Genomic DNA, 25467 nt, shown 5'->3' on the forward strand with positions numbered 1-25467 from the left:
ATAGCTTCATTGTTTCACGGTCTCTTATGAAATTACATCTCGTAATGTTAAACATAATGACAAATCACTAGACGAATTCAATTTAAAATATCTTGTATTTCTGGAGTTGTTGCCCCCCAAACGAGTTTGGCGGTGGATAATTATCGAGACCACTATTTATGTGGCGCGCCCTCTATTGAAAGAATATTTGTGCGGATGCTGCACTATTGAACAAAAATAACAACTCAGTTTCCGATCAATAACTCAAGAAATACCAGATGTATTAAACTGAAATTTCGTACAATTAATTTCCAGGATGTGTAACAGAGGTGTATTGAAAATCATAAGAAACAGCCCAACAATAAAAATAATATGATCGTAACAATGTTGTGTTTTACACGCGAAAAATACACATTGATTTTCATTCGGATTGCATTTGGTGCGGATGCACTATTGAACAAAAATAACAACTCAGTTTCCGATCAATAACTCAAGAAATACGAGATGTATTAAACTGAAATTTCGTGCAATTAATTTCCAGGAAGTGTAACAGAGGTGTATTGAAAATCATGAGAAACAGTCCAACGATAAAAATAATATGATCGTAACAATGTAGTGTTTTACACGCGAAAAATACACATTGATTTTCATTCGGATTGCATTTGGTGCGGATCCACTATTGAACAAAAATAAGCTCCGTTTCCGATCAATAACTCAAGAAATACGAGATGTATTAAACTGAAATTTTGTGCAATTAATTTCCAGGAAGTGTAACAGAGGTGTATTCAATATCATGAGAAACAGTCCAACGATGAAAATAATATGATCGTAACAATGTAGTGTTTTACACGCGAACAATTGATTTTCGTTCGGATTGCATTTGTCGCGCTTAAAAGAACACTGTATTGTTACGGTCAATTTTGCTTCATTGTTTGACGGTTTCTTATGAAATTAAATCTGGTAATGTTTAAACATGATGACAAATCACTAGACGAAAATTCAATTTCAAACATCTTGTATTTCTGGAGTTGTTGCACCCCAAACGAGTTTGGCGGTGGATAATTATCGAGACCACTATTTATGTGGCGCGCCCTCTATTGAAAGAATATTGGCGCGGATGCTGTACCGTATTGAACAAAAATAACGACTCAGTTTCCGATCAATAACTCAAGAAATACGAGATGTATGAAACTGAAATTTCGTGCAATTAATTTCCAGGAGGTGTAACAGAGGGATATTGAATATCATGAGAAACAGTCCATCGATAAAAATAATATGATCGTAACAATGTAGTGTTTTACACGCGAAATATACACATTGATTTTCATTCGGATTGCATTTGTCGCCGCTTAAAACACTGTATTGTTACGGTCAATATTGCTTCATTGTTTCACGGTTTCTTATGAAATTAAATTTCGTAAGGTTAAACATAATGACAAATCACTAGACGAAAATTCAATTCAAAACATCTTATATTTCTGGAGTTGTTGCCCCCCAAACGAGTTTGGTGGTGGATAATTATCGAGACCACTATTTATGTGGCGCGCCCTCTATTGAAAGAATATTTGTGCGGATGCTGCGACTATTGAACAAAACTAACAACTCAGTTTCCGATCAATAACTCAAGAAATACAAGATGTTTTAAACTGAAATTCCGAGCAATTAATTTCCAGGATGTGTAACAGAGGTGTATGGAATATCATGAGAAAAAGTCCAACGATAAAAATAATATGATCGTAACAATGTAGTGATTTACACGCGAAAAAATACACATTGATTTTCATTCGGATAGCATTTGTCGCCGCTTAAAAGAACACTCAGTGTATTGTTACAGTCAATATTGCTTCATTGTTTGACGGTTCCTTATGAAATTAAATCTGGTAATGTTTAAACATGATGGCAAATCACTAGACGAAAATTCAATTTAAAACATCTTGAATTTCTGGAGTTGTTGCCTCCCAAACGACTTTCCAAGTCAGCTGATGACAAAGTACAATACGATCGGAATGAAGTTATATACATTGTGTTATGAACATTCTTTCTCAATCACCGCGAGATTAAACCCTCTCGGTAACAGATTTTTCTTTGGACCGATTCAAGAAACAAAAAAAATAATTCTAAAGCAGGATATTAAAAACTGACAAATTTCAATTCAGTAGGCCTATAGATGTACTTATTGAGAGAAGTGTGAAAAGGCATCTTCATTTCCTCGACGCAAAGCAAGTTTTCCAGCTTTTTTTTTCTGGAGGATTTCAATTTTTTTTTTAAAGCGCATGTCAATTCGCTGCATGTCAGGGGAAAAAAATTAACACAACGGTATTAAATGGGACACAAAATCGATCTAAATTTCAATAACAGCATTTTACTGACAGAAGCCTCATGATTTAAGATCCGAGAAGATTGTGAACCGACTAACACAAAATGCTACTTCATAATTATTTACTCACATTGCACTAAAAAATAGAAGGGAATTCGAAAACCGCCATCTTGTCCATTATTTAAATACAGTCGAACCCTGATAAGAAGAGCACTGTTTATTCATTTCAGATCCCAGGTCTTTGTTATTCTTTGTTTTCCATTACTGTAATAATACATGGTGCCTGTTATAACAAGGTAATTTGTGAAGTCCCATGGACCTTATTACAAAGGTGTTCGACTGTAGCTCCATGATTTGGAGAATGTATACAGTTTTGCACGCTGTTGTGTTTAAGGTAATTCACGCGCATGATGTATGCTCAGATTTTCTGGGTAGCGCTGCCAAACTTCCCCCGATTGGATTTTTTTTCATCTTGCTTTCAGGGACCAGCGCATTGCCATGACAAGTTTTTGCACGCTATTGTATTCAAGGTCATTCACGCGCATGAGGTATGCTCAGATTATCTGGGTAGCGCTGCCAAACTTCCCCGGATTGGATTTTTTTTTCATCTTGCTTCAGGGACCAGCGCACTGCCATGACAAGTTTTTGTAGAAAACAAGTTTTTGTAGAAACTTGTCTTTAGTATGTGTGGTACAATTGCAAATAGTTTTGAATGTCAATGCCCACTAACATTAACATATCTTCCAACAGCATTAAAAAAGCCTTTTTTAAATTTACAATTTGGGCTTTACGCTTTATCTATTTACAAACATCAAAAACACACATTGCGGAATTACAGTACAAACTTTCAGCCTATTGTGAAAAAAAGAACATGAGAAAGTGTATTTATAAAATACCTATCTTCCAGTGCGCACAACTTTTCTTATTTCAAGTTTCAAAAGTTTTTGAGGGTGAACTAAAGAAACTCCTCAAAACTTTTTTTTTATATTAAAGTTAACTCTGATTCTTTGCGTAGATTTGTCTAAACCTTTTTCCGACATGAATCAAATTTGATAGAGTATTTACTTGTTAGAAACAGCATGCACCGAAAAATGTGGAAAAGTTCAGGATAAAAATATTTTACAGACCATGATTGTGAAATTAAAGCATAATCTATGTGTGTTTTTTCGTGCATATCAAATTTCGTGCGAGTACGAATTGAAGAAAACATGTAGTCCTTTTTTTGAGAAAAAGCTCACATTAAATTAATTTACTCTATAACTTGATTTTTAGCACAAACAATTTGTTTCCTATTTGATTTACATAGCTATTTACAATCAAAAGCGGCCAAAGGTAAAAGAATGAATGAATTTGTGTTTTACCTCTGAAGATAATTCTGCAATACTTTTTTCTCAACATTGACATCACTTACAAATTTACAAAGAAAGCAAAAATTCCATCTTTACCAAAAGAAACAAGCATTACTATATTTCTCAAATTTGATTTTCTCTATTCTACCTAGCATTCACCTTTCAAAAGAATCTGTACTTTTCTTTTAAACCCCAAAATAACTTTAATAATTCATAAAAATGTATCTAACTTTTCATAATGTTTATGAATCTGACATATTTACAGATTGTAAAGGCTTAGTGCATATTTGCATAATACTCATCGATTGCTGCATCAGTGCTTTACTGTCCTCCCCTAATCCCAGAAATGGAACGGTCCGTTTTCAAGCTCAGCTGATTGCCTGTGCAGAGAAAAAGAAGTAAACAACAGGAGTCAAACATCTACGGAAGCCTCTCGCAGACCTTGAACATTTAAAAAAGCACTTTCAGGAGAAAGCACCCACATGTGCACGAAAATGGAATTTTCTATAAATATTACATTTTTCCACGATAATATCTGGAAAGATGGTTACAAAGTAGAATACGAACATTCACACAACTACACCTTAGAAATAAGCTACGTTCCCATAAAAAAAAAAAAAGAAGAATTTTAGGGCAAAAAATGAATATTCATTTGATCCTCAAAAATGAATATTCATTAGGGAGCGTCAGCCAGACTCACCACAGCGTGTTCCAAGTTGATCAGCTTGGCTGTTGTGTCACACAGCTGTTGATCCTTCTCACTTAATTCCTGCATAAACATATAAAAATAAAAAATATAATTTCCTGAAAGAATGTTCTTGTATTACGTATTATAAAAGAAATTTCAAATGCTATTATCTGACAATTATAAAAAGTAACACATTTTTCAGATTTTGATATCCATTTCTGGGCATTTCAAGTCAATATGTTGGATTGCTGAAGACAAAGAGCTTGAATTTTACATGCAATTTTTTAAAATGAGCTTAAAGGGAAAATACAACATTTGCAAACATCAAAAAATAAAACTACCAAATCATTTTGAAATACCTTGCTGGACTGTTAGTGAATGACAGTGTAAAGCATCCTGTAAAATCATGGCACCTGGTATACTGTCATTTTCAAGGAAAGTGGTATTTTTGTATCAATTTCCAACGCTGTTCGGCCGACCAGCGTTGGAAAAAACTGGCTTTTTTTTCAAATACTGGCCCCAATTGACCATCGCACTTGTTTGCAATCGATTACACACCTATGAACGGGTACAAGCCAGCTAGACTGGTTCCCTGACCTTACAATTCCCCAATGTATGTAAACTGCTCTGTTTCTTCTTAAATGGAGTCAGGGAACCAGACTACAGGAAAATGATTGTTTTTCTTGGTTTTTATAGCATTTTTGAACCCAAAACCTCAAAAAAGTCAGTGTAACTATATTTGCTATGTATTTCCAACCCCCCCCCCCATTCCATCCATTTCTGAAAATTACAGCAAAAGCAAATAATGTATATTCCCTTTAAACTGGCTCATGATTCTCATTGGACGTATCAGCTCATGGTACACAAAGAGTGAAATACAGTCCACTCACGTTAATACAAACACTATTAACACAAACTCTGGTTATAACAAACAAAAAGCCTTGGTCTCGACTGAATTTATGTGCACAATGAATGTGACCATTGGTCCTCTTAATACAAAAATTCTGATATAACAAACATTTAGGCTAGGTCTAGCTGAGTTTGTATTAACGGGGCTCGACTGTATTATGCTTTTGAAATATAAAATGATTAAATCTGTTGTCTTACAGCTTTAAGACTCTCCAGTTCGTAGCTCTTCCGAAGCATCTTCTCCTTTTGAGTTTTCTTCTTTGAGTCTTTCTGCAAATGGAAACAAAAAAATCACAAACTACCCAATTATTTAGAGTTTATGACTCCGTGCTTGAACTTGTGAGGGCGCTCTTTATGCTAGGTACATGACAGCTTGAGCAAACAGCAGTTGGATTTAGCTGGTTCACATGCTTGAATTTAGCTGGTTCACATGCGTTATGCTTCTCAACCAAATAGACATACTCCCAAGAGCCTTGAGGTTTATTGATTGGACTTAGCAGTCAGGCTGGCGTAGCGGTTCTTTCCTCGCTTTCCACCGCTGTGACCCGGGTTCGAATCCCGCCTGGGCCAATATGTGGATTGGGTTTTCAGTCCCTGCATGATTCCGTGTGTTTTCCCCAGAATATTCTTCTGGGCTTTTCCTCCCACCTCTAAAACTGTAATTTCTTCTCACTGTCTTCTCTCCACAGGTTTCTTCAGGCTTGCGAGTTACAGTCCCTAGGGTACTTTTGAGGAATCCTTGGTTTACCAGAAATGATTAATAATAATAATGATAATAACAACCCACCTTCATCTTGGTCACCTCGTCCTCGTAGCAGTTGTGCTTAGGCCACGTCTGCTTGCTGTTTTTGGCATCGTTCTCTAAGTGAAACGTCTGTTGATAAAAAAAATTTGTACATTATTGTGGGAACTGGCACAACATGCAATCACGTTTGCGGTCACTCACAAGAACATGTTGGTTTTCTTTACTGATATTTTTTTTTTCTTCAGAGAAGCTAATTTGGAACACTTAGAATAGATTTATGATGTAAATCGAGGACAGGAACCAAATCGAGGACGACCTCGATTAGAAAACGTGTACAAAACCAATGAGAGCTGTATAAAGAAAGGAAAAGGAAAGAGGAACAATAGAAAATCCTTGATTTACACCATAAACAAACATGTGCGGACATACATGTGCTACGTGTGTTTACAGTCAGAAGCTAAACACATCACCACTGGTGGGGGGGGGGGGGGGAGGAATGCAATAAATACAATATCCAACATGAAAAATACCCAACTTCGTAAACACATTCAGTGCAAATGGCTGGATCAGTTATTCCGCTTCAAACACGATCCATCGTCAGGTATCAGACAGCATCGAGGATTCAAAATTCTTCAAAGTTTCTGGAGTTCTATCATCCAAAGTTTATAACCCACATTTTCTTCTATCCAATGATGTTGAGACAATTTGTTAATTTCCCTCGTTGTTTTTGGCATTTGCCTTTTACCTTTTTGTTCTTGATGGCTCGGTTCAGCCGTTTCTCCTGGTCAAGCCCCTCCCTAGTCCGTCTCAACGTCTCCCGGAGGTAGTGAGCCTCTTCTGTCCTGCCGCGAAGATCATTCTGAAACAAAAAACGCAATCCCTTCAACGATTTACCCTCCTAGCAGGAAGTCAGGGTTTGAAATTAGCGGTAGCCCGCTAGCCAAATGCTAGTCAAAACAGCGACGGGCTAGTCACACTATTCCTTAACCCTAACCGCCCTGAATCCTCCAAAAATCCTTTTTGCAAATTGGAGGAATTTGCAGGAATAAGGTTACATGGCAAAAGTGCGTTGCTGATTTCGGAGTACGCACTGTGTCACGGTCTTGGGCCGGACCTTGTGTTGTTTATGCTCAGCCGTGCATAAATTTAGTCCTTGATTATACTTGACATCCTCCGCACTGCTCCAGGATGTCACTGCCTCTGCTTCAGCCTATTGACAGTCATAGCCGGAGGATTTTGCAGGATTCAGGCAGTGGTCACCCCTCCATGGACCATATTCAAGAAATAGTGGAGGAATTTGCAGGATTGAGGCTATATGCTATATTTCCATGAGGCCAATTGGAGGATTTTGCAGGATTGAGGCTACTTCCTAGCAAAAAAGTTAGGGTTAAGAAGCCCGGCTGGCGATTCAAAATTATTGGGCTACGGCAAAGATGAACGGACAGGAAGAAATAAATCATTAAATTCAGAAAGCAAACCTCATCAATTTGTCTCATTTTATCAACTGTTTTAAAGGGTTAAATGAGATCTGTTTATTTAAAACACTGACAAAATTGCCTTAGAATTGAGCCTGAAAATACGGCATTTTGTATTTGAGCTAAAAAAACAATGCAGGCTAGTGACAATGCCCCCGGGCTAGTTAAGAGTCTTTTTCAGTAGCCCGGCTGGCTAGTGAACAAAAAAGTTAAGGTCGAACCCTGGAAGTCAATATTCAGAGCCAGAGGTAAACCCTTCAAAACACTACAGGTTAGTTTCGGAGGAAGGGATATGAAGTGTCACACAGAGAGTCAATTAACAAAAAATAGCACTGCGGAGAGCAATGAAGGGCGACCGAATCTGCCTCGTTGCCCTGAGCTTAATCGCCACCAAAGAATTGTTCAGTGTTATCCAAACTCCACGGAAGATTACTTCTAGGGAATTTGAAGTGTGGGTGCTACCTCTTTGAGCAAAAGTGGTTTTGCAAAACTTGAAAGGTTGTAAAGTGCAAAAAAACTAGGAGGTTTAATGAAGATCTATAGGCTATCCCAAAACTATCAAAAATTGATCAAAAATGAAAGGTCTTGGAAGGTCTTGGAAAAGTCTTGACTTCTAAACTGTACACTCTGAAGACTTACAGCCAGTGCTTCCACCTGTGTCGCCTTCTCATTGGCTAGCCGCTCGGCCAATCGCAGCTTTTCCAGGTCCTTCTCGTAGTCCTTCAGGAGCTCGTCCTTGCGATCAAGCCGCTGGTTCAGCGTCCGCAGCCGGCTGGCGATCAGCTCCTGGGTGTTGGCTCGTTCCTCGGCTAGCCTGTCTCGCTCGTCCTTGGGGAGATGGCCCATGGAATCCTGGCCAGCCACCTCGCCCAGGCTCAGGAGGTTGGCCACCGACTGGGTCAGCTTGAGGTACTGTGAAACACATTTGAGAGAATAAAATCGTAAGGACGTGTCCGAAACAGGTGTCAAGAGCTATGGTTTTGTCAATCGTTATCATGTTACATGAAGACCAAGATAATAGAGCCTGAACGTTCACCCCGGTGGCGTGCTTCCAGAACCCTTGTGTAGGAAAATTAACGTGCCAAACTTCTAAAATTTGCGCTTATTTTGGGTACTTTGATTTCTTAAGAAAATCACTGTCGAAAAAAGGCCTTTGCAAAACTGTTACTAGCATCTCAATTTATGGAAACTGAAAAAAATGGCCGGATGTGAAAGAGAAATATTGTGCCAAAAAATGACCTCTCACTTTTGAAAATCTAAAATACATGTGGACTATTAAACAGAACTCGATGTACTCATACAAAGGCAAACATTTATGAAACAATTTTGTGGCGGTCATTGGGTGAAAACTGAAAGTTACTTAGGAGACTAAAATGTCTTCTAGAATGCACAATTTTTTTGAGTAAACGCTTGAAGGACTCATTAGCATTTACAAAAAAAAATCTGAAATGACCGCTGATAAGGACTGCATTCATTCAAGCCAGCCCGACTATATCTAAAACCCATCGGCTGTAGGTAGGTAAATCTTCACGCCGTACACGATGTGAAAACAAACGTGATTTTAGTTGAATCAATAACGAGTCCTCACAAGTCCTCCAGTCAAAAGTCAAGTCACAAGCTGATCTGTGACAAAAGCAACAAGACTTGTGATGGACTTGTAATGGACTTGACTTGAATGCTGGTATGAGATGACTGACCGCCTGTTCGCTGATCTCCAGACCCTGCTGCATCTCGATGCGAGCGCTCCTCTCGATGGCCGCATCTGAAGACGCCGTGGAGATCTGGCCCCGGGCCTTGGCCACCTCCCTGTCCAGCACGGCCTCCGGGTTAGCCCCGCCTCCACCCATCCCTCCCGGCTGGCTCTGGTCCATAATCTGGGCCTGCTTGGCTCGCATCTCGGCCAGCTCTTTCTTGAGGAGGATGACCTGCTGCAGGGCCTGGTCTTGGGTCGGCACTGAAGACAAAAAAACCAATACGTGGGTCAAGTCAAAATTATGACTGATAATCATTTTCATATTACATTTTGCCCTCTACCAATGTAATGTTAAAAGTTCAAGATGTTCCGGAGCCACGAGAAAAAAATTGTAAGGTTTATGCCGTCAGCACTTAAACCCATGACCTTCTGCTAATACTAGTCCAGATGTCTAAATGCCAATTTGTCGCACAAATAAAGTCACGCGTGGTTATAAATACACACAAATCAAATGGTGTATTTACATTTAAGCAACAAAGTTGTGCACTTTTTTGCTCATTGATTTGTGCGTAATAAAGCGCAACATTGTTGTCGCTCCATTTTTGTGTGTGTATAAACTGGCCCTAAGACCACTCATTCATCAAGCTTGCCAGGGTCGTTACCCATCAATTTACGATTTCAATGATTTCAAAGATGGTGTATTGAAACCGTTGGGTGTGTCAACCCCTCCCTCCCCTTAAATAATTTGAAGTTAAATTTCTACTTTTTCAATTGAACTACAAGGTTCTAATTGAGTCATAAAAAAAACCCGAATAAAAAAACTTGCCTCACCAAGTGACAGATAAATTAATTTTCAATAGCTCCTTGTTCCTAGAGCATTGGTATATTTCAACCTTTGTGTCTGTTTCATGATGAAAACAATTTTATTGGAATAACAGTACACAGAGTAACAGGTGGTTTTTTTTATCCAAACCTAAAGTTTTCCTGAATAGTTTGTTGGCAAGAAGAAACTTAAGGACTTTTCAGGACAGCATGGATAAAGCAGCTGTCAAAATGCTGAAATAGTGACCAGCTCTAAAATTCACGCTTGCAATACTCAGCGAATGTGGCTTTCTTTCAGTAGTTTGTCAGCACGGAGCAGAGTAAAAGTAAAACGTACGTGGTGGTCTGTTGGATTCAATTCCTTTGATGCGTGATCTCAGCTCTGCCAGGGCCTCTCGTTGTCTGGCGATAACCTGCTCGTGTCTCTCTCCCCTACACTGGGCTCCGAAGGCAGACATCTCGCTGGTGATCATACCCTGCAAGAAAACAAAACAAGGAAACAATTATCAGAATTCTACAGAGTGTCAATAAGGACTGACCATGTCTGGATACCAATGTTCTGAAATGCCTGAATAAGTTAATGAGGCCTTTTATTGAAGTGAGATTTGCTCCTGGATAATAACCTTGGGAGTGGGGAGTGAAATTAGCATAACCAAAGTCCATTGATTAGGACTGTGCATCGGAACCGGGTACCCAAGTACCCAACCGTTAATGTCAGGAACCGATTCTACCGGTAGATTTTGGGATCGGGTACCCGTAACCAACTTGACAAATTACTTAGTTACTCCTCAGACAATGAAAAAGAAAGGTTTTGAAATCATTTGTGAGGAATTTTCAAAATGAAAACCAGGCCACATGGGAAAACAAAACGTATTTCACGTTTATGACACTCGCGAAAGCTGCAGTTTACAACGTGAAGCTATATAAGCTCACTGTACACACTTGTAGCTTGCTGTATTGATGCCCCGATGTGGTAATATTAGGTGCCTGGTTCCTGTACTACCTGTAAATGCACACCCCTACCATTGATGCAATGGACCGATCCAGTAAGCCCCGCCCACTGCACACGTGGGCAAATTAACACGTGCTCCTCTCCAATGCCACACTGCATTTTCCTGCCACGCGCATCATACGCGCGTGCACGCGCACGCATGTCGGACTTTTGTGCACGCACGTCGGACCTAAATCATGGCTGTGATTGGTCAGAATAGCATGGGGTGGTGCTACTGGATCGGTCCATTTAACCTTCAAGGCTTACTGTCAAAGTGGTAACTAAAGAAAGAATTTTCATTACAGACTCGGCAGACTTGGTATGCAGTCCATACTGAAGCCCGCCCTTAAAAACTCTGTTGCAGTCAAGACCTACTCAAGAACTGTTGAGACCTCTTTATTTTTGAATTATTATATACATTTTCAGAGAAAAATGAGCCAAGGAACTAGGCTGGAGGGTTTATTATTTGATGAAGAAATACTAATATCAGATTTAACATTCGTCGTCAGGTGTAAATGTGTGTGTCTTCAGAGCCAAATTAAGACCTACTTTTTTGTGACCTCTTAAAGTTCTTCAGACCATTATCATGTTGCGGCTATCTTGATATTTTCCCATTCAAATCAAAGTAACAAACGAGGCTGGAAGGAAAAACAGTCTGGTTCCTTTTTGCACAAAAAACATTATCATTCACTACTGTTATTTGATAGAGGGAACATGACTGAAATGGTGGCAGCATGATAAAAGTCTATTGACCCAATTAAATAATACGTTGAATTCCTACTTCTCCATGCTGATAACCTGACTGATCGGTCTGTGTCATTTGCTCATTCACATTGGACTGAACGAGTATTTTCAATTGCATGAGTATTTGCGCGAGATGAAGGTCTGGACTATGTCATTAAGAAAACTGACACTAAGCTGGGGACCTAGCTAGGGGACCTAGCTAGGGGAAGGCTGCAGCCAGCCCACCAAAGGGCCAGCAATGGGGGCATCAAGCCAATCCAGTCAGCGCTGCTCACCTCTTGCTGCACCTGTTCCAGGGCCCGTTTGCTGTTCTCCTGTTCCTGGCCCAGTTGGAGCTGCAGCTTAGCCAGCTCGTCTCCTCTCATCAACGTGTCTTGCTTGTGCTTGGACACAAACTCCTTCTGAGCACTGACGGATTAAAAAACACAGTCGTTTTTGGTGAGGGGAAATTTGGTCAGGAAAATTAATGCCACTACCAGAAAAATAACCTGATGATTTAAGAACAGAAACTTTGCTCAAAGTGAAGACAGGGCTGGCATCAAATACCCTGTGAAATTATTCCACCTATAAACAAGAACCTAACCAAAATATAACACACACACAGACACCCACGTTTGTTTTACATACGCTATGTGGACATTCCTTTGTTTTCGTGTAGTTAAGAAAACTCGGTACAAAAAATAACTTTACTTTAACTGTGAAAACTCTTTCAACCCAATTTTTTTTCTATGATGCCCTTTAGTGTTTCTCTTCATTTTGCCACCAATAAACCTAACCCAAAAATGCCTCTAAACCTGTTTTCCAGAGAGGGCAAAACGTTATGTGGACACGGCTTAGTCCACATAACGTCAACACAACTTGCATTATGTGGACATCTTTTGTTCACAAGTCCACATAGTGAATGTAAGACAAACTCATACGCACGCACAAGCACGTTTGTTTATGGTGTGAATCGAGGATTTTTATTTGTTCCTCCTCCCTTTTCCTTTGTTTGCACTTTAAATTTTTTCGCAACAGCTCTCATTGGTTTTGTACACATTTTCCAACCGAGGAGTCCTCGATTCGGTCTCTGTCCTCGATTCAGCGATGATGTTGCACGTGTGTGTCCTCAATTTACATCATAAACAAGCACAAGCATACTGTAACGTTCCCTTTAAGTTTCAGACTGCGCCTTTAACGCATCTTGTACATATGTTAGTTCAAAGGTCAACCATTGTGCATTCATTTTTTCATGTTGTTTCATTATCGTTCGTCTACAATTTTTTGTCACACACGCAATTTTTACAGTGCATTTCCTATACTTTCGCTTGGAAGTTACAAGCTAGAATCAACACTATATTTTACATGAGTTAGTAAATGTCGGCAGAGCTAATCCTGTGAGCAATCCAAGCTTCTTTCGTGGACTTTTGTGAGTGTTTATTGACTGAACATTGTGTGAGTATTCACCACGTGAGTTAAAACCAACTCGCCCCGCATTCACGGCGCGAGCAGTTGCCCAGTTGTGCATGGACTCAGCCCAGTTTTGGTTGTTTGTATATACTTCAAGCTGGTGAGTCATTTAACTTTCAATAAACTCAGAGTTAAGTAGGACAGTATAACTAATCCCTACAATACCATGCACAGACATACACACCCAGACTTGTTTCACATACCTAGTGTGGACTTTCCTTTCTTTTCGTGTAGTTAAGGAACACCAGTGGAAAAACTCATTTTTCTCAAACTGTGAAAACTCTTACAACCCAATTTTTTTTCAATGATTCCCTTTAGTGTTTCTCTTCATTCTGCTACAGATAAACCTAACCCAAAAATGCCTCTAAACCTGTTTTCCAGAAATGGGGAAACACTGTGTGGACGTGGGCAAGTCCACACTTCGTCGCTGCTACCTACATTATGTGGACGTCTTTTGTTCGGAAGTCCACACTGCGTATGTAAGACAAGCTCACCGAAGGAATACGCTATCGCAATATCTCCCTCCAGCTTACAGCCAGGGGGATAAAAAGGCATGGAAGAAAACTAACATTGAAGGTGGTTTCAAAATGGGTGCCCACGGGCACACTTTTGTTTAGTTGCATTGCAACGGAATCCAGTTATGAGACCCCTAATAATGGGTACTTTTCTGTTCTCTCAAAACTAAGTATCAACTGATCTAAAACTTCAACAGGTTATTTTTGTTATGAATTTCAAAACACAAGACTGGATTCCAATTAAAGTCTAGACTAAGATTCAACGCATCCACAAAACACCCTTGAGCCCTTCCCCCACCCCCACAAACAGGAAGCCAAACTCACGCCAGATCCTTGACCAATCGCTCAGTTTCGGCCGTCTTCTTGTCCACCAGCTCCGACAGCTTGACCAGCTGCTGCCGCTGGGTGGTCAGCTCGGCCTCCTGGTCTCGGACCAGCAAGCGGTTGTTCTCCAGTTCCTCTTTCTGTCGCTCGTTCAGCTCGCCGGTCATGTCCGACAATCTGGCCGCGGCGCCGGCCAGGTCTCGCCGCAGGCCCAGGATGATGTCCTGCTGGTCCTGCAACTCCTTCTTCAGGTTGCTGTTGTCTTTCCTTAAAAAAAAAGAAGAGAAAAGCTTGTTTATGGTTGCGGTACCTGCTGCTACATTAGATTCGAACCAGCCAGCCAACTCCGGCAAGCTTGGGCCAAGTTCGGGCAAGGACCATTAGTCAACTAGTGGTTGATTTGTGACGTACCTTACGCCTGCGCACTGATAGCAACTTGCGAACGTCTCTAGTCAAACGCTGGTCAAAATGTCATTGCAAAACTTCTGGATCCTGGCTCTCTGCTTGCGTTATGAATGCGCACGGCTATTGGTTACCAGCGAAGCAACCAACCCCAGTAGGCTGGTTCCAAATCGTCGAATAGCGTAGTCAACCACTGTCAACTAGACAGAGTTCGGGCAAACGTTAGTTAACCATTGGTCAACTATAGTCCTTGCGCGAACTTGGCCTATGTGGTTGAGTGGTAAAGACATCTGCACTAGCAAGCAGGGGTCGTGGGTTCAATTCCCACCCGAGAAGGTTGCGAAGTTTTTCTCACAAGCACTAAGACAACAATGAGGATATAGTGTTTATCAAATAGTTGGGTAACTCCGGGCCAAAAAATTGAAGCTTGTTTGCCTTGTGAATTATTTAGCTCATTTGTTTTGTTCAAAGATGGGGGCTTCATTCACACACCGAAGGTTAAAAGTAAGAGCAGTAAAAAAGTTCTGGCGAAGGCTCTTGGCTCCACAATTTGTGGAACAAATTATGTGGAAATTATTTTAAGTTATAACAGCTTTTCAGAAAAATGCAATTTGTAGAATATTTTTCCTAGCATTAACTTTAAGGTTTTGCTAATTTTTTAGTGCTATATTTGACAATTCAGCCAAACGTTTGTAAATAAGGCCAAAAAAAAAAAAGTCTCCGGTTTCTGGTATGGAGCTTGCCCAAAAAGTGGTGCGGCGACGCGGCTTTTTTTTTTTTTTACCTGATTTTTTTTGCTTCAAATGTCGGCTGATGACTGCAAATGGTGCCCGACTAAACTTAGTGCAAATATATAGGAGTCCAGAGAGGCCACATAAAGCTTATTCTCGACCATAACCCAATCTAAAAACACGTTAAAATTGTGCAGCAGCAGGATTCCAGTCAAACCAGTGAGTTTGGCGGTTTCGAGACATCATCTTTCATTGAAAAAAAACTTTTTCATTTTGCCGACACGCATGGCTACGACGACGCGCGCGCATACCAGAAACCGGAGACTTTTTTGGGGGGCCTAAAGGCCTGATATTTTATTAGTTATCTTATAGCTGTGAGGGCACAACCTTTCATACAATCATCTGAAGACAAAATCTCAAGCTGACATAAATTTTTTTAATTCAATCTGTTATCTTAAGATCGACAGTTGTGTGATGTGGTGTACGAACCAACCTTAGCAGCAACACAAACTATGCATTCATAACACCTCATGAATATTCATCAGGGGGCAGGGACAACCTACTTGAGTAAGCCAATCAGCTGCTCCATGCCCTTGACGTCAGCAGCAGGCTGCTGGATGATGACGGGTTTGGGCGGGATTTCCGGCTTGCTGGCCTGCTGCTGGAACTTCAACAGCATCTCCTGGGCCTTCCTAGTTTGCTCTGATTGGACAACAGAAAAGTTGGACAGAAATCTTGAGAACTCAGGAAATGGGAACACAAAGCTAATAATTCATCACTGTTTTCACGAGCTAACACACACGCACGCACTGTGTGCTTTCAGTTCATGAAAACCGCATAATCAATAGTTTTGGTGTCACAAATTGACAAGCTGGTGTGTGCGCGCACCTCATTCACTGATTCGTGATAGAATTACTTTGGTTTTCACGAACTGAAGCGCAAGCATGTGGCAGAAATGCAATTCAGAGAAAAACGCTTTGAAAGGTTTGGCACGAATTTTCTCCATCCACATACTTGAGGGGTTACAGAAACATTTAATTAAACCTTTTAACTGGTGAAATTAAGACAGGTTTCAAGTCGTGAAAACAGAAGTACGGAGTATGCGCATGTAGTAATTGGGCGTGAGTTAGTGAAAACCAAAATAACGCGGTTCTGTAAAGTATGCGCCCTCGCCGGGCACTCCCGCACCATCGAGTGTCAGTTCGTGGTGTCAGTAAAAGATTCCATGATGATCATCTTGGAGTATCGAAGTGAATACGTCACATGCACAAAATGTGTGTGAAAGACATTAGCGCGTGATTCAGACCGCAAACCAACACGCGCGTGTACTCCATTCGTTTGCACTACACTTTCTGGTTCTAAATGACGTCACACTTCGGTACTCCATTACGTACAGGGCTCAAGGTCTGAGAATGGTATCAGAATTTGGTTGCTCACCAGCGAGTTTCTGTTGCAGCTCCACCACCTTGGCCTGTCCCACGGCCAGGTCCTTGCCAGACTTGACGATCCTATCCTCCAGGCTGACGATGGTCAGGGAATGCTGCTTGATCTGCTCCCTGAGAGCCACCGTCTCCTTGCTGTGCTGGTCCTCCGATGCCGTCAGCTTGTCTTGGAAAGTGCTGACTTCCGATTGGTGCTTCTCCCGCAAGGCCGACAGGTCTACTTTCAGCTTCTCCTATTGGACAAAATCATTTTTTATTTCAAGCTACGTCCCCCGTGCTCATCATTTTTTTTTTCTCACTTAATATGTTCATGCAATGAACTTTTCATAGGAACACATTTTGTGCAACTTTCTACTGTTATTAAATGTATGAACATGATTTTGCATCCCTTGGTCAAAAGTGCACTTCTTTAAAACATTAACAAATGTCCATGCTTTTCTGGACAACTGAGGACGCTGTTGCTGTGATGTCTTTCCAGGAAGACAGTGTTCAATTTAGGGGTTTTCTGTGCAAATTGTGAACCCAAAAATTTGCTCATTAAAAACATTTGTGAGCAAAGTTTGCTCGCTGGCTTACTGCCATGTACTGACACAACAAAAAATCACCAAAGAAAAGAAAATTTACGACAGCAAAATATCAAAAATTCTGGCAAGATTTGGTGATGAAATAGCTGTAACATTGAGGTTTCTGCCTGGAATGGCATCACACTTTTGCTCATGAATATGGAAATCAGCATTAGCATTCAAACCTAAAAGGCACCAAAATATCCTTGAAATTGGCAAAACAAAAATTTAAAATGATGTTGAATGGGGACACAAAGTTGCAATTTCAAAGATTCCATCAAAAAATTAACATTGCATGGGCCCTCTGATAAATTTTCAGCTTGTTTGTTTTATATTGCAACAAAAAACCATCCTTTTTTTGTTCTTTTTGGGGTGTCTGCAACCCTCTGAAAAAGAGGTTTTCATTTTGGGGGGCAAATTATCGATACGGATTGTGGGACAATACACTAACTAATGCTTATAAATTATTTTTGCTATGTGGCTATTAAGACGGCTGACTTACTTCTGTCGCAGTGAATTCCTTTGCTCTAGTCTCAAGCTGCCTCTCCAGAACTAGCAGCCTTCCCTCATCTGAATTCTTCTCTGTCAAAGCCTGTCAAATGAAATGTAAACATCTGAAAGCGTAACATCCAAATTGTGAATAAATATCCCAAAGCATATCAAATGTCGCAGTGAAAACTATGAAAACTATGAAATACGAATGTCACTAGAAAATTTGGTTTCTCCGTGTCCTCACTTCATTCTTTACATGCTTATTTTACAAAGGAAGAAAACAAATATTCATTGTACCTTTGGTTTCATGGTGAACCAAGGTGGAAACATTATTTATTGTTAAGAATCCAATAATTCTACCCCTCCTCTGTGACTTGGGGAGTCAGGTTGTCGCAGTGGTTTTTCTTCGCCTTCCACCGCTGTGACCCGGGTTCGAATCCAGCCTGGGCCAATAAGGGATTGGGTTTTCAGTCCCTACCTGATTTTGTGGGTTTCCCCCCAGAACAATATTCTGGAGTTTTCCTTCCACCTCTAAAACTGTAATTTCTTCGCATTGTCTTCTCTCCACAGGTTTCTTCAGGCTTGTGAGCTACAGTGCGCTTTTGAGGTGGTTTTTGCTTAGCACGTAAGTTTTCTGCTTGACTGCTCAATGAAGTTTGGCTCTTGATACTCCTCTGCTTCTTCTGATGTTGGTGTCGAAATTTAGTTTTTTTATGTACCTGTCTGAGCTCTTGTAGGTTGGCCTCTTGTTGTTTGACCCGTTCCTGCTCGGCCTTGACTGCATTCTCTCTCTTGGCAGCTTCCTCCTGACGGAGTTTCTCCAGAGACGTCTGCAGTTTATTCTCAGCTGTGAAGGGAAAAGTAGTAGTCAATTCCATTTAGTGGGTTATGGGTATTTGGTAGCGACAGGTATCATCTTGGTGTAGGTACTTCTTCAGCGATTCTTCAAGACACTTTAGAGGGTCTTAAGTTTGGTCTCCTGTTGCTGAAGTCTGCTGTTGCTGATGAGTCTACACCGAGTCTCTTATCATTCAGATTCGATTTGAAATCTTACTTCCGGTTGTAGCACCTCTTACAGAGTAGTGTTCCAGGGTATTGCCGGACCAAATTATTACAATCGGAACTTCAGAAAACAGTTTTGTGTTTAAAACAGTTAGGAGTGACCAAAACAAAAAGATTGACTTCTGCAGTCATTCGGAATGACTCCAGAGTCTAATAAATGGAAAATCGTGCAGTCAGTCAACTGCGTTGAGCACAGATCTATTGGGGTTTATGTGACTTGCTCCTAATACTCTTCTGTTTGGTGCAAGGGAAAATTGAAATGTGGGTTGGGGGGGGGGCGGTGTCCCCTTAGCCTTGTCGAAGAGCCTTCACTGGTCTCACCTTCCAGCCTAGTCTTCTCCAGCACATCAGCCAGCTTGGTCTCATACTCCGTCTTGAGCCGAGTCACCTCCTGTCCCGTCTCTGTCTTCAGCGTCTTCTCCAATTTGTCAAATTTGGACTGGACGTCGGCAGCTTCCTTCTGAGCGCTCTCCTTCTTAGACTTGAGGTCCTCGATGAATGCTGCAAGACCTAGGAAGAAAAAAAATGTTCAGTTATAGTTTTACTTTATGCATACTCATGTATCCTCCAAAATCCTCCAATGTGAAGTAAAAGTGGCTGCAGGGTAATACAGTCGAGTCTCGTTAATACAAACTCGTTCGGACCTAGCCAAATTGTTTGTTATATCAGAATTTTGTATTAAGAGGAACATCAGTCCCAGTCATTGTGCACATAAATGCACAGTCGGGACCAAGGCTTTATGTTTGTTATAACCAGAATTTTGTATTAACAGAGTCTGTACTAACAACATTCGACTGTAACGCTTACTCAGTGGGTCTTTTACCAATAGGATTTTCAAAAGACATGCATGCCTCAATGTAAGAATGCATATGACGTATGCATTAGTACGCCTTTTTCGACCAATAAGGTTTCAAATGACACATGCGCCTTTAATTAAGACTTGCGTGCATATTTCTGTAAGGCTCACACCACCTAAGTAATTACACTTGCAGCAATAATTTTTGGGTACGTTTCTATCAACCGCACCTTTTCCGGGCGTGGCCGCGTCGATACCGCACTTCTCCAGTGTGCCCTCATACTCCTGTTGCCATGCCAACTCATCCTGCAGCATCATAGCGACCGTGTCCTTGACGCCCTGCAGGCTCTCGTCCACGGTGACGGAGGACAGGAGCTTGATCTCGTTGCGCAGGTGAGTACAGGTCCGCCCTCCCTCTTGCAAACGTTTCTATAGGGGAGCAAATGAAATTAAATTATTTCCTTTAACCTAATAAGCTTATGCATTAATCCCTCCTATGGAAACATGCATTGTCAGCCTGGTTATTACTTGGGTCAATATTGGTCAAGACCCCCATTGGTTTGTACACAGTAGGCCAGGAGGTGAGGAAGAAAATGTTGACCATTGGTGACCTCTTAATTAGTAGGAGGCTTAGAAGTGTAATAAGGTTCAATAAACCTCCATAAAACCTGGACTAGTTTTGGGAAGCATTCAGTTTACACACAGCTGAATTCCAGTTTCCACATACCCCAGAATGTCCGAGGGCATGGAATGTAAGAAGGGAGTTTTGACTTGAGACAACAAACACACCCTTTGGTTATTGGTTATTGGTTATATGGTGGGAATTGTAACTCAGGCGGTAAAAAAAAACACTAGAGTTTACTTTTTTTTTACCCATGTGGTAGGCCAATTTTTTTAATGTTTTTTTTTATTTAACTTACTTTTTTTTACCCATGTGGTAAGCCAAATTGTTTCGCAAAGCAAGCCCTCAAATTTGGTAAATATAATTTCCCTACTATAGTTGTCTTAATTAGCACAAATATTAAGAAAAGGGAAAAACAACATGTAAAATGACAAAAATATTTTATGTTTCCAAATCTCGATAACACCATACATTTTGAACAGTCAAATTTCTGTGAACAGTCCATTTACTTGGCCAGGATGCTAGAGTAGGGGGTTCAATAGCTGAACATCAAGCTAATGTATCCAAGCTTGCTGGAGTCCATTATTGGTTCCCCACAGCCAAAGATTTCTGTTTGGAATGGACACTGATTTGTCTAGAATCATCATCTCACCTCCAGTGCCACCATCTGCTGTTTGAGTGTCTTGGAGTTGGTCTTGGAGTCCTTCTTGTAGGCTTCCAGCGCCTTGTTTGTCTCCTTCAGCTCACGGAGTTTGTTCTTGCCATCCGTCCGGTCCTCGATCAGCTTGGTCATGGTCTCCACGATGGTGTCGTCGCTGACGGCTGAGTCTGGGTCCGGCATCTTGAAGCCTGGCGCAGAGAAGGTGGTCTGCATGATGCGGGTCCGGAACCGCTCAAGCTAAGAAGAAAATTGGTAAAGTACAGAAGACCTGAATATGTGTATTGTAGTACCACAAAAGAATTCATTGCATTTGTGTTCTTGGGCAAGACAATTTACTAAGACTTTATCTTCAGGATTATTCTTTAACAGATGCTTAGCTGATTCTTGGAAGGAAATGAACGGATTCCTACCCTCTTCTGACTTTGCTCAACGTCGCTCTTGGACGTCTTCTCCAGTCGCTGCATTTCAGCAAACTGGGCCTTAGCATGGTCTCGCTCCGATCTATACTTCTCCTCCATCTAAAATCGGAGAAAATGGAAAAGAAATAAAATCAATGAAATTACTGCATAACGGCTTCACTTCTTGGCTTCTGTAGTTTCTTGCTGGGCAAAATTCAGTTGGTAACCAGTCAAGAGCAATATACGTGACACTTTGGCTGGTACCTTATCACCTTTACCACTCTATGCAAATTGGAATGTTTTCCAATTACAACTGTAGAAAAACATACTTGTTGTCAATTTCTTCGACATAAAATTATAAATGGAAGAGGAACAAATTGATTTCTTTTCCTGGCTCAGTCCCAAGGCCTTTACAGCCCTCTACTACTTTTTTTTCTTCAGTAGACGAACCTCTTTTTCTTCCTCGATGTGTTTCTTCAGCTTCTCAATGTCTTGCTTGTAAGATTCCATCTCATGTGTCAGCTCGCCAACCCGAGTTTCAGACGATCGCAGTTTCTGCAATGAGCAGCAGTGACAAATAGGATGAAATTTACATAGAAGTGTAGAATTCAAATGTATTAAGGGCCAGCCAATTTGATGAGTAAGTTAGGTTAAACTATGGGCTCCGTGCACAAGTACCCCCTCAACGGTAAGAAAAGGAGAGTTGGGGGAGACCGCTGAAAGAGACATTGGAACGCATTGCTGCCGACGCCTGATGCTCACACGAAGACGCTATGGCTCTGTGCTCATTCAGAAAAAGGATGTGTGTACTTCGCGCTATGCGCACGTGAACCAGAAAGTGCACGCGGTGTGTCCCTCCAACTTGACTCTAAAAGGCGGTAAAAAAGCGCCCTCTCTGTTCGTGCACGGGGTCCATTTTGCCCTGAATCACACCTCCATAGACCCTTTGCACAGCAGCCATCTTTGAGGGGTGCGCTTTTGTTACCCAAGAATACGCAAAGTAATTTTTTTTTGTATATTCATTGTTACTGAATTGAAATAAAAGGAAAATCTCAAAGATGGCTGCTTAATGCAATTGGTGTATTGCCAAATTTTAACCACATTTTTCTTAACTGCTGAAAATGTTGTAACATTCTGACAAGTCGGTCAGCTTTCACGCAGGCATTCACTGGTCACTACTGAATAAATTTTCTGTATTTTGGGCCATGGCACTTTAAAAAGAACTATACAAAAACACTTAATCTACAAAATTTCAAAACGAATTGCTATATATAGCTTCATAACTATGTAAGATATTAGCTTTGAAATGAAACAATGAAAGAAAATCACACCAACAAATTTATAGCGAAAAATGAATAATGAAATTGGAGCATCCAACAACCAATCCTAAAAGTTCAGCAGGCAATGTTTAAATGTAAAATGAGCAGTTTTCTTTAATAATTTAACAAGAAGAATATTTTTTTCCCACGATAACAGAGACTATGGACATACATGTATGTCTCCCACAATACTATAACACAAATTTCATAATCCGCACAAACAGAAAAATAAGCAACAAAACAATGGCTACTAAAGCTAACACAAAGACAAAAGGCAAAAAAAACAAAGTCAAGACAAAAGCCTTTGCATTGTAAAAATATGTTAAGCAAAATGATGTATGTTTTCGACGTAATGCATGTACTGAATGCATTAAAGAGGTTGTGGAATGCTCGAAGACATTTCCGTCATTTTTTGGGTATATGTAGCCTAAGGTGTGATGAAATAAAAACGACTATTGTTTCTGTCATGAAATGAGTACAAAGGGTACTTTTGAGAGCTATTTTTCAGGTCCTGTTTCGACCCCAACGTGCAATTTGTGTAAAAGTCGTCGTTGCGGGCAGCAAACAAAACACAGTAAATCGTGACGTAATAAACAGGACTCCCGATGCAGAGTAGCATAAACGAGTCCTGTTTATTACGTCACGATTTACTGTGTTTTGTTTGCTGCCCGCAACGACGACTTTTACACAAATTGCAGGTTCGCGTCGAAACAGGCATGACAGGACTTGAAAAACAGCTCTCAAAAGTACCTTTTGTACTCATTTTATGACAGAAACAATAGTCGTTTTTATTTCATCACACCTTAGGCTACATATACCCGAAAAATGACGGAAATGTCTTCGAGCATTCCACAACCTCTTTAACAGTACATGTACATGTGTAGGATTATATCCATAAATGCACATTGTCAATGTTCTCTGATGAGGAATGAACAACGCATGCATGTGACGCATTTCCACCAATGACTCTGCTCCACGAGCAGAGTCTGTGGTGGCTGGCCTGGGTGAGCCACGGAAATGACGCCAGAGCTAATTAAATGGCATGGGGCTAGCCTGAGTCGACCTGGGTGAGCTATAGTCGAATGCACCCTAAATATTTCATAGATTTTGGCCGATAACGGCTTGAAGTACACTGCATATGACCAAGGTTTTTCTGTCAGTAATATCTACGGAAAACTGCCAGACCAACACCAACTTTAAAGCGTAGCACCTCAAGCAGCACATGCCTCACATCAAGCAGGGAATAAGAACAACACCCCCTCTACCGGTCATGCACGCACCGAATAGACCACGACCTACGACAATCATCCAGTTCGCAATGAGACAAATGGCAATGAATGCTAGCTCAGTATATGCATGGGATGACGATGGCTGTTTGTGGACCAACTATGCAACAAGATGCTGTAAACGTCCTGCGCCGCCAACTTGAGCAGTTAAGTCGGAAAAGATATCTCAAATCTTTAGTATTTCCTTTCAAAGGTAACAAATTGCTAATGGATTTTGTGTGCGTTTTTTGGTTGTCTTTTTTGCAAATTAAGACACACAGAAGCATTCAACAAATGGTGCTAATGGAACGTGGACAGTGGAATATAAAAGCATAAACTTTATAGATCACAGCACCATTTTATCTTTTTTCAATGCTTGGAAGCAACAGCACTCAAAGACCAAAACACGGAATGATAAAATAACCTGTTGAAGTAACAGCTCAGAGAATACTTACACTTTCAAGAAATTCAATTCTTTTTTTGTGTGAATTAAACCAGTGCAAATTTGTTGAGGGCATGATATTTATGTTTAACTCAAAACCACAACTTCAAAAATGTTCAGGGGAGTTTGGTCTAGCGGATAGGGTTCGTGACTCAGGGGTTTGAATCCAGCTGCTGGTCATATGTCGTGTCCTTGGGCAAGCCACTTCACCCTAACTTGTCTCTCTCCACCCAGGAGTACAAATGGGTACCTGCATTAGCTTGGGAGTAACTTGCGATGGACTGGCATCCCATCCAGGGGGAATAGAAATATTCTCAGTTGTTTTGTGCCAAGGAAACCGGAGAAAAACACTGGCCTGACAGACTCACTTTACTTAAAATGTTAGGTCCTCTTCGGCAGTGATGGTCATTTCAGTTCTGTTATGCTTCTACTAGGTTTTCTTGTTTTACTCAGTGCTTCTTTAGCAGTGTTTTCATACAACTATCACGTTCTATTATTTGTCAGGAGCTACATCTATTTCTAGAATTCAAACTCTATTTCTAGAATTGAGACCGATGACAGACTTTCCATTGCAAAGTTGGTCTACAAAGGCCAGGGGGTTAGGCATGCGACGGCACATGTGTCAGCTGCGATCTACATCTCATGACCTGCAACAGCCACGTTAAAACTTACATCGGTGCTCCTAAGAACCTCGCGGTCCTTGCGCGAGAGCTCGTCTCGCAGCCGAGTATTACCGACTTCCGAATCCATCAACTAGTGAACAAGAAAACAAGCCGCGTTAATGGGGTTTTTCTGTTTCCACACACTGCACTCGGGAGAGACTTACGTGTTTGAGGCTCATGAGTTCCTTGTTCCGGGCGGCCATTTCCTCCACGTGTTTTTTGTTTTCTCGGAACCTCGAGAACTGGGAACGATGAGGACAGGGAGATTATTGAGATGACAAAAAAGCGTAATGAAGATGTGACTAAGGAACAGTTACCACTGCCTTCCAACATTTGGCTAAAGCCTGAAAATGTGGATAGTGGACATCCAAACGATTTCTCATTTCCTAAGTACATGGCATCATTTGCTCTTCGCACATTTGTCTTTTTTTTTTAGGCCACAAATTGCTCAAGCTGTAGAGCCCTTTTCACACTAGACAAATCTCAGGGTTGACCCAGGGTTGCAAACATGCATCGTTTCACACTTGAAGAATTTCAACCCTGCGTCAACCCTGTGTCAACCCGAGATAGATTTCGCCCCCGGGTTGAACTCAACCCTGCCCCAGACCAG

The 25467-nt window shown here is 40.9% G+C and overlaps 1 protein-coding gene across 4 annotated transcripts in view; it reads right to left on the reverse strand.

Moving 5' to 3' along the window:
• Positions 1 to 2321: 2321 nt before the first annotated feature.
• Positions 2322 to 25467, reverse strand: part of LOC119742598 (forkhead-associated domain-containing protein 1-like) — a 30020-nt gene continuing 6874 nt past the window's right edge. For 2 of the 4 annotated variants that reach the window (XM_038218708.1, XM_038218706.1), the window contains exons 7-26: positions 24868 to 24948; positions 21620 to 21724; positions 21182 to 21289; positions 20763 to 21008; positions 19719 to 19917; positions 19014 to 19202; positions 18350 to 18477; positions 17641 to 17730; positions 16571 to 16808; positions 15697 to 15835; positions 14001 to 14267; positions 11988 to 12120; positions 10315 to 10453; positions 9160 to 9416; positions 8102 to 8374; positions 6733 to 6846; positions 6030 to 6116; positions 5441 to 5512; positions 4346 to 4414; positions 2322 to 4025 (exon numbers count right to left, since the gene is read on the reverse strand). In XM_038218708.1, coding sequence (XP_038074636.1) covers positions 4014 to 4025; positions 4346 to 4414; positions 5441 to 5512; positions 6030 to 6116; positions 6733 to 6846; positions 8102 to 8374; positions 9160 to 9416; positions 10315 to 10453; positions 11988 to 12120; positions 14001 to 14267; positions 15697 to 15835; positions 16571 to 16808; positions 17641 to 17730; positions 18350 to 18477; positions 19014 to 19202; positions 19719 to 19917; positions 20763 to 21008; positions 21182 to 21289; positions 21620 to 21724; positions 24868 to 24948 — 2946 coding nt within the window. In that variant the 3' untranslated portion in view covers positions 2322 to 4013. Of the gene's footprint in view, positions 4026 to 4345; positions 4415 to 5440; positions 5513 to 6029; positions 6117 to 6732; positions 6847 to 8101; positions 8375 to 9159; positions 9417 to 10314; positions 10454 to 11987; positions 12121 to 14000; positions 14268 to 15696; positions 15836 to 16570; positions 16809 to 17640; positions 17731 to 18349; positions 18478 to 19013; positions 19203 to 19718; positions 19918 to 20762; positions 21009 to 21181; positions 21290 to 21619; positions 21725 to 24867; positions 24949 to 25021; positions 25100 to 25467 lie in introns of all 4 variants that reach the window. The other 2 variants (XM_038218707.1, XM_038218709.1) reach the window with 2 other exon arrangements.

This window comes from Patiria miniata, unplaced genomic scaffold (genome assembly GCF_015706575.1).
Source record: "Patiria miniata isolate m_02_andy unplaced genomic scaffold, ASM1570657v1 HiC_scaffold_6, whole genome shotgun sequence".
In the NCBI taxonomy this organism is placed as follows: domain Eukaryota; kingdom Metazoa; phylum Echinodermata; class Asteroidea; order Valvatida; family Asterinidae; genus Patiria; species Patiria miniata.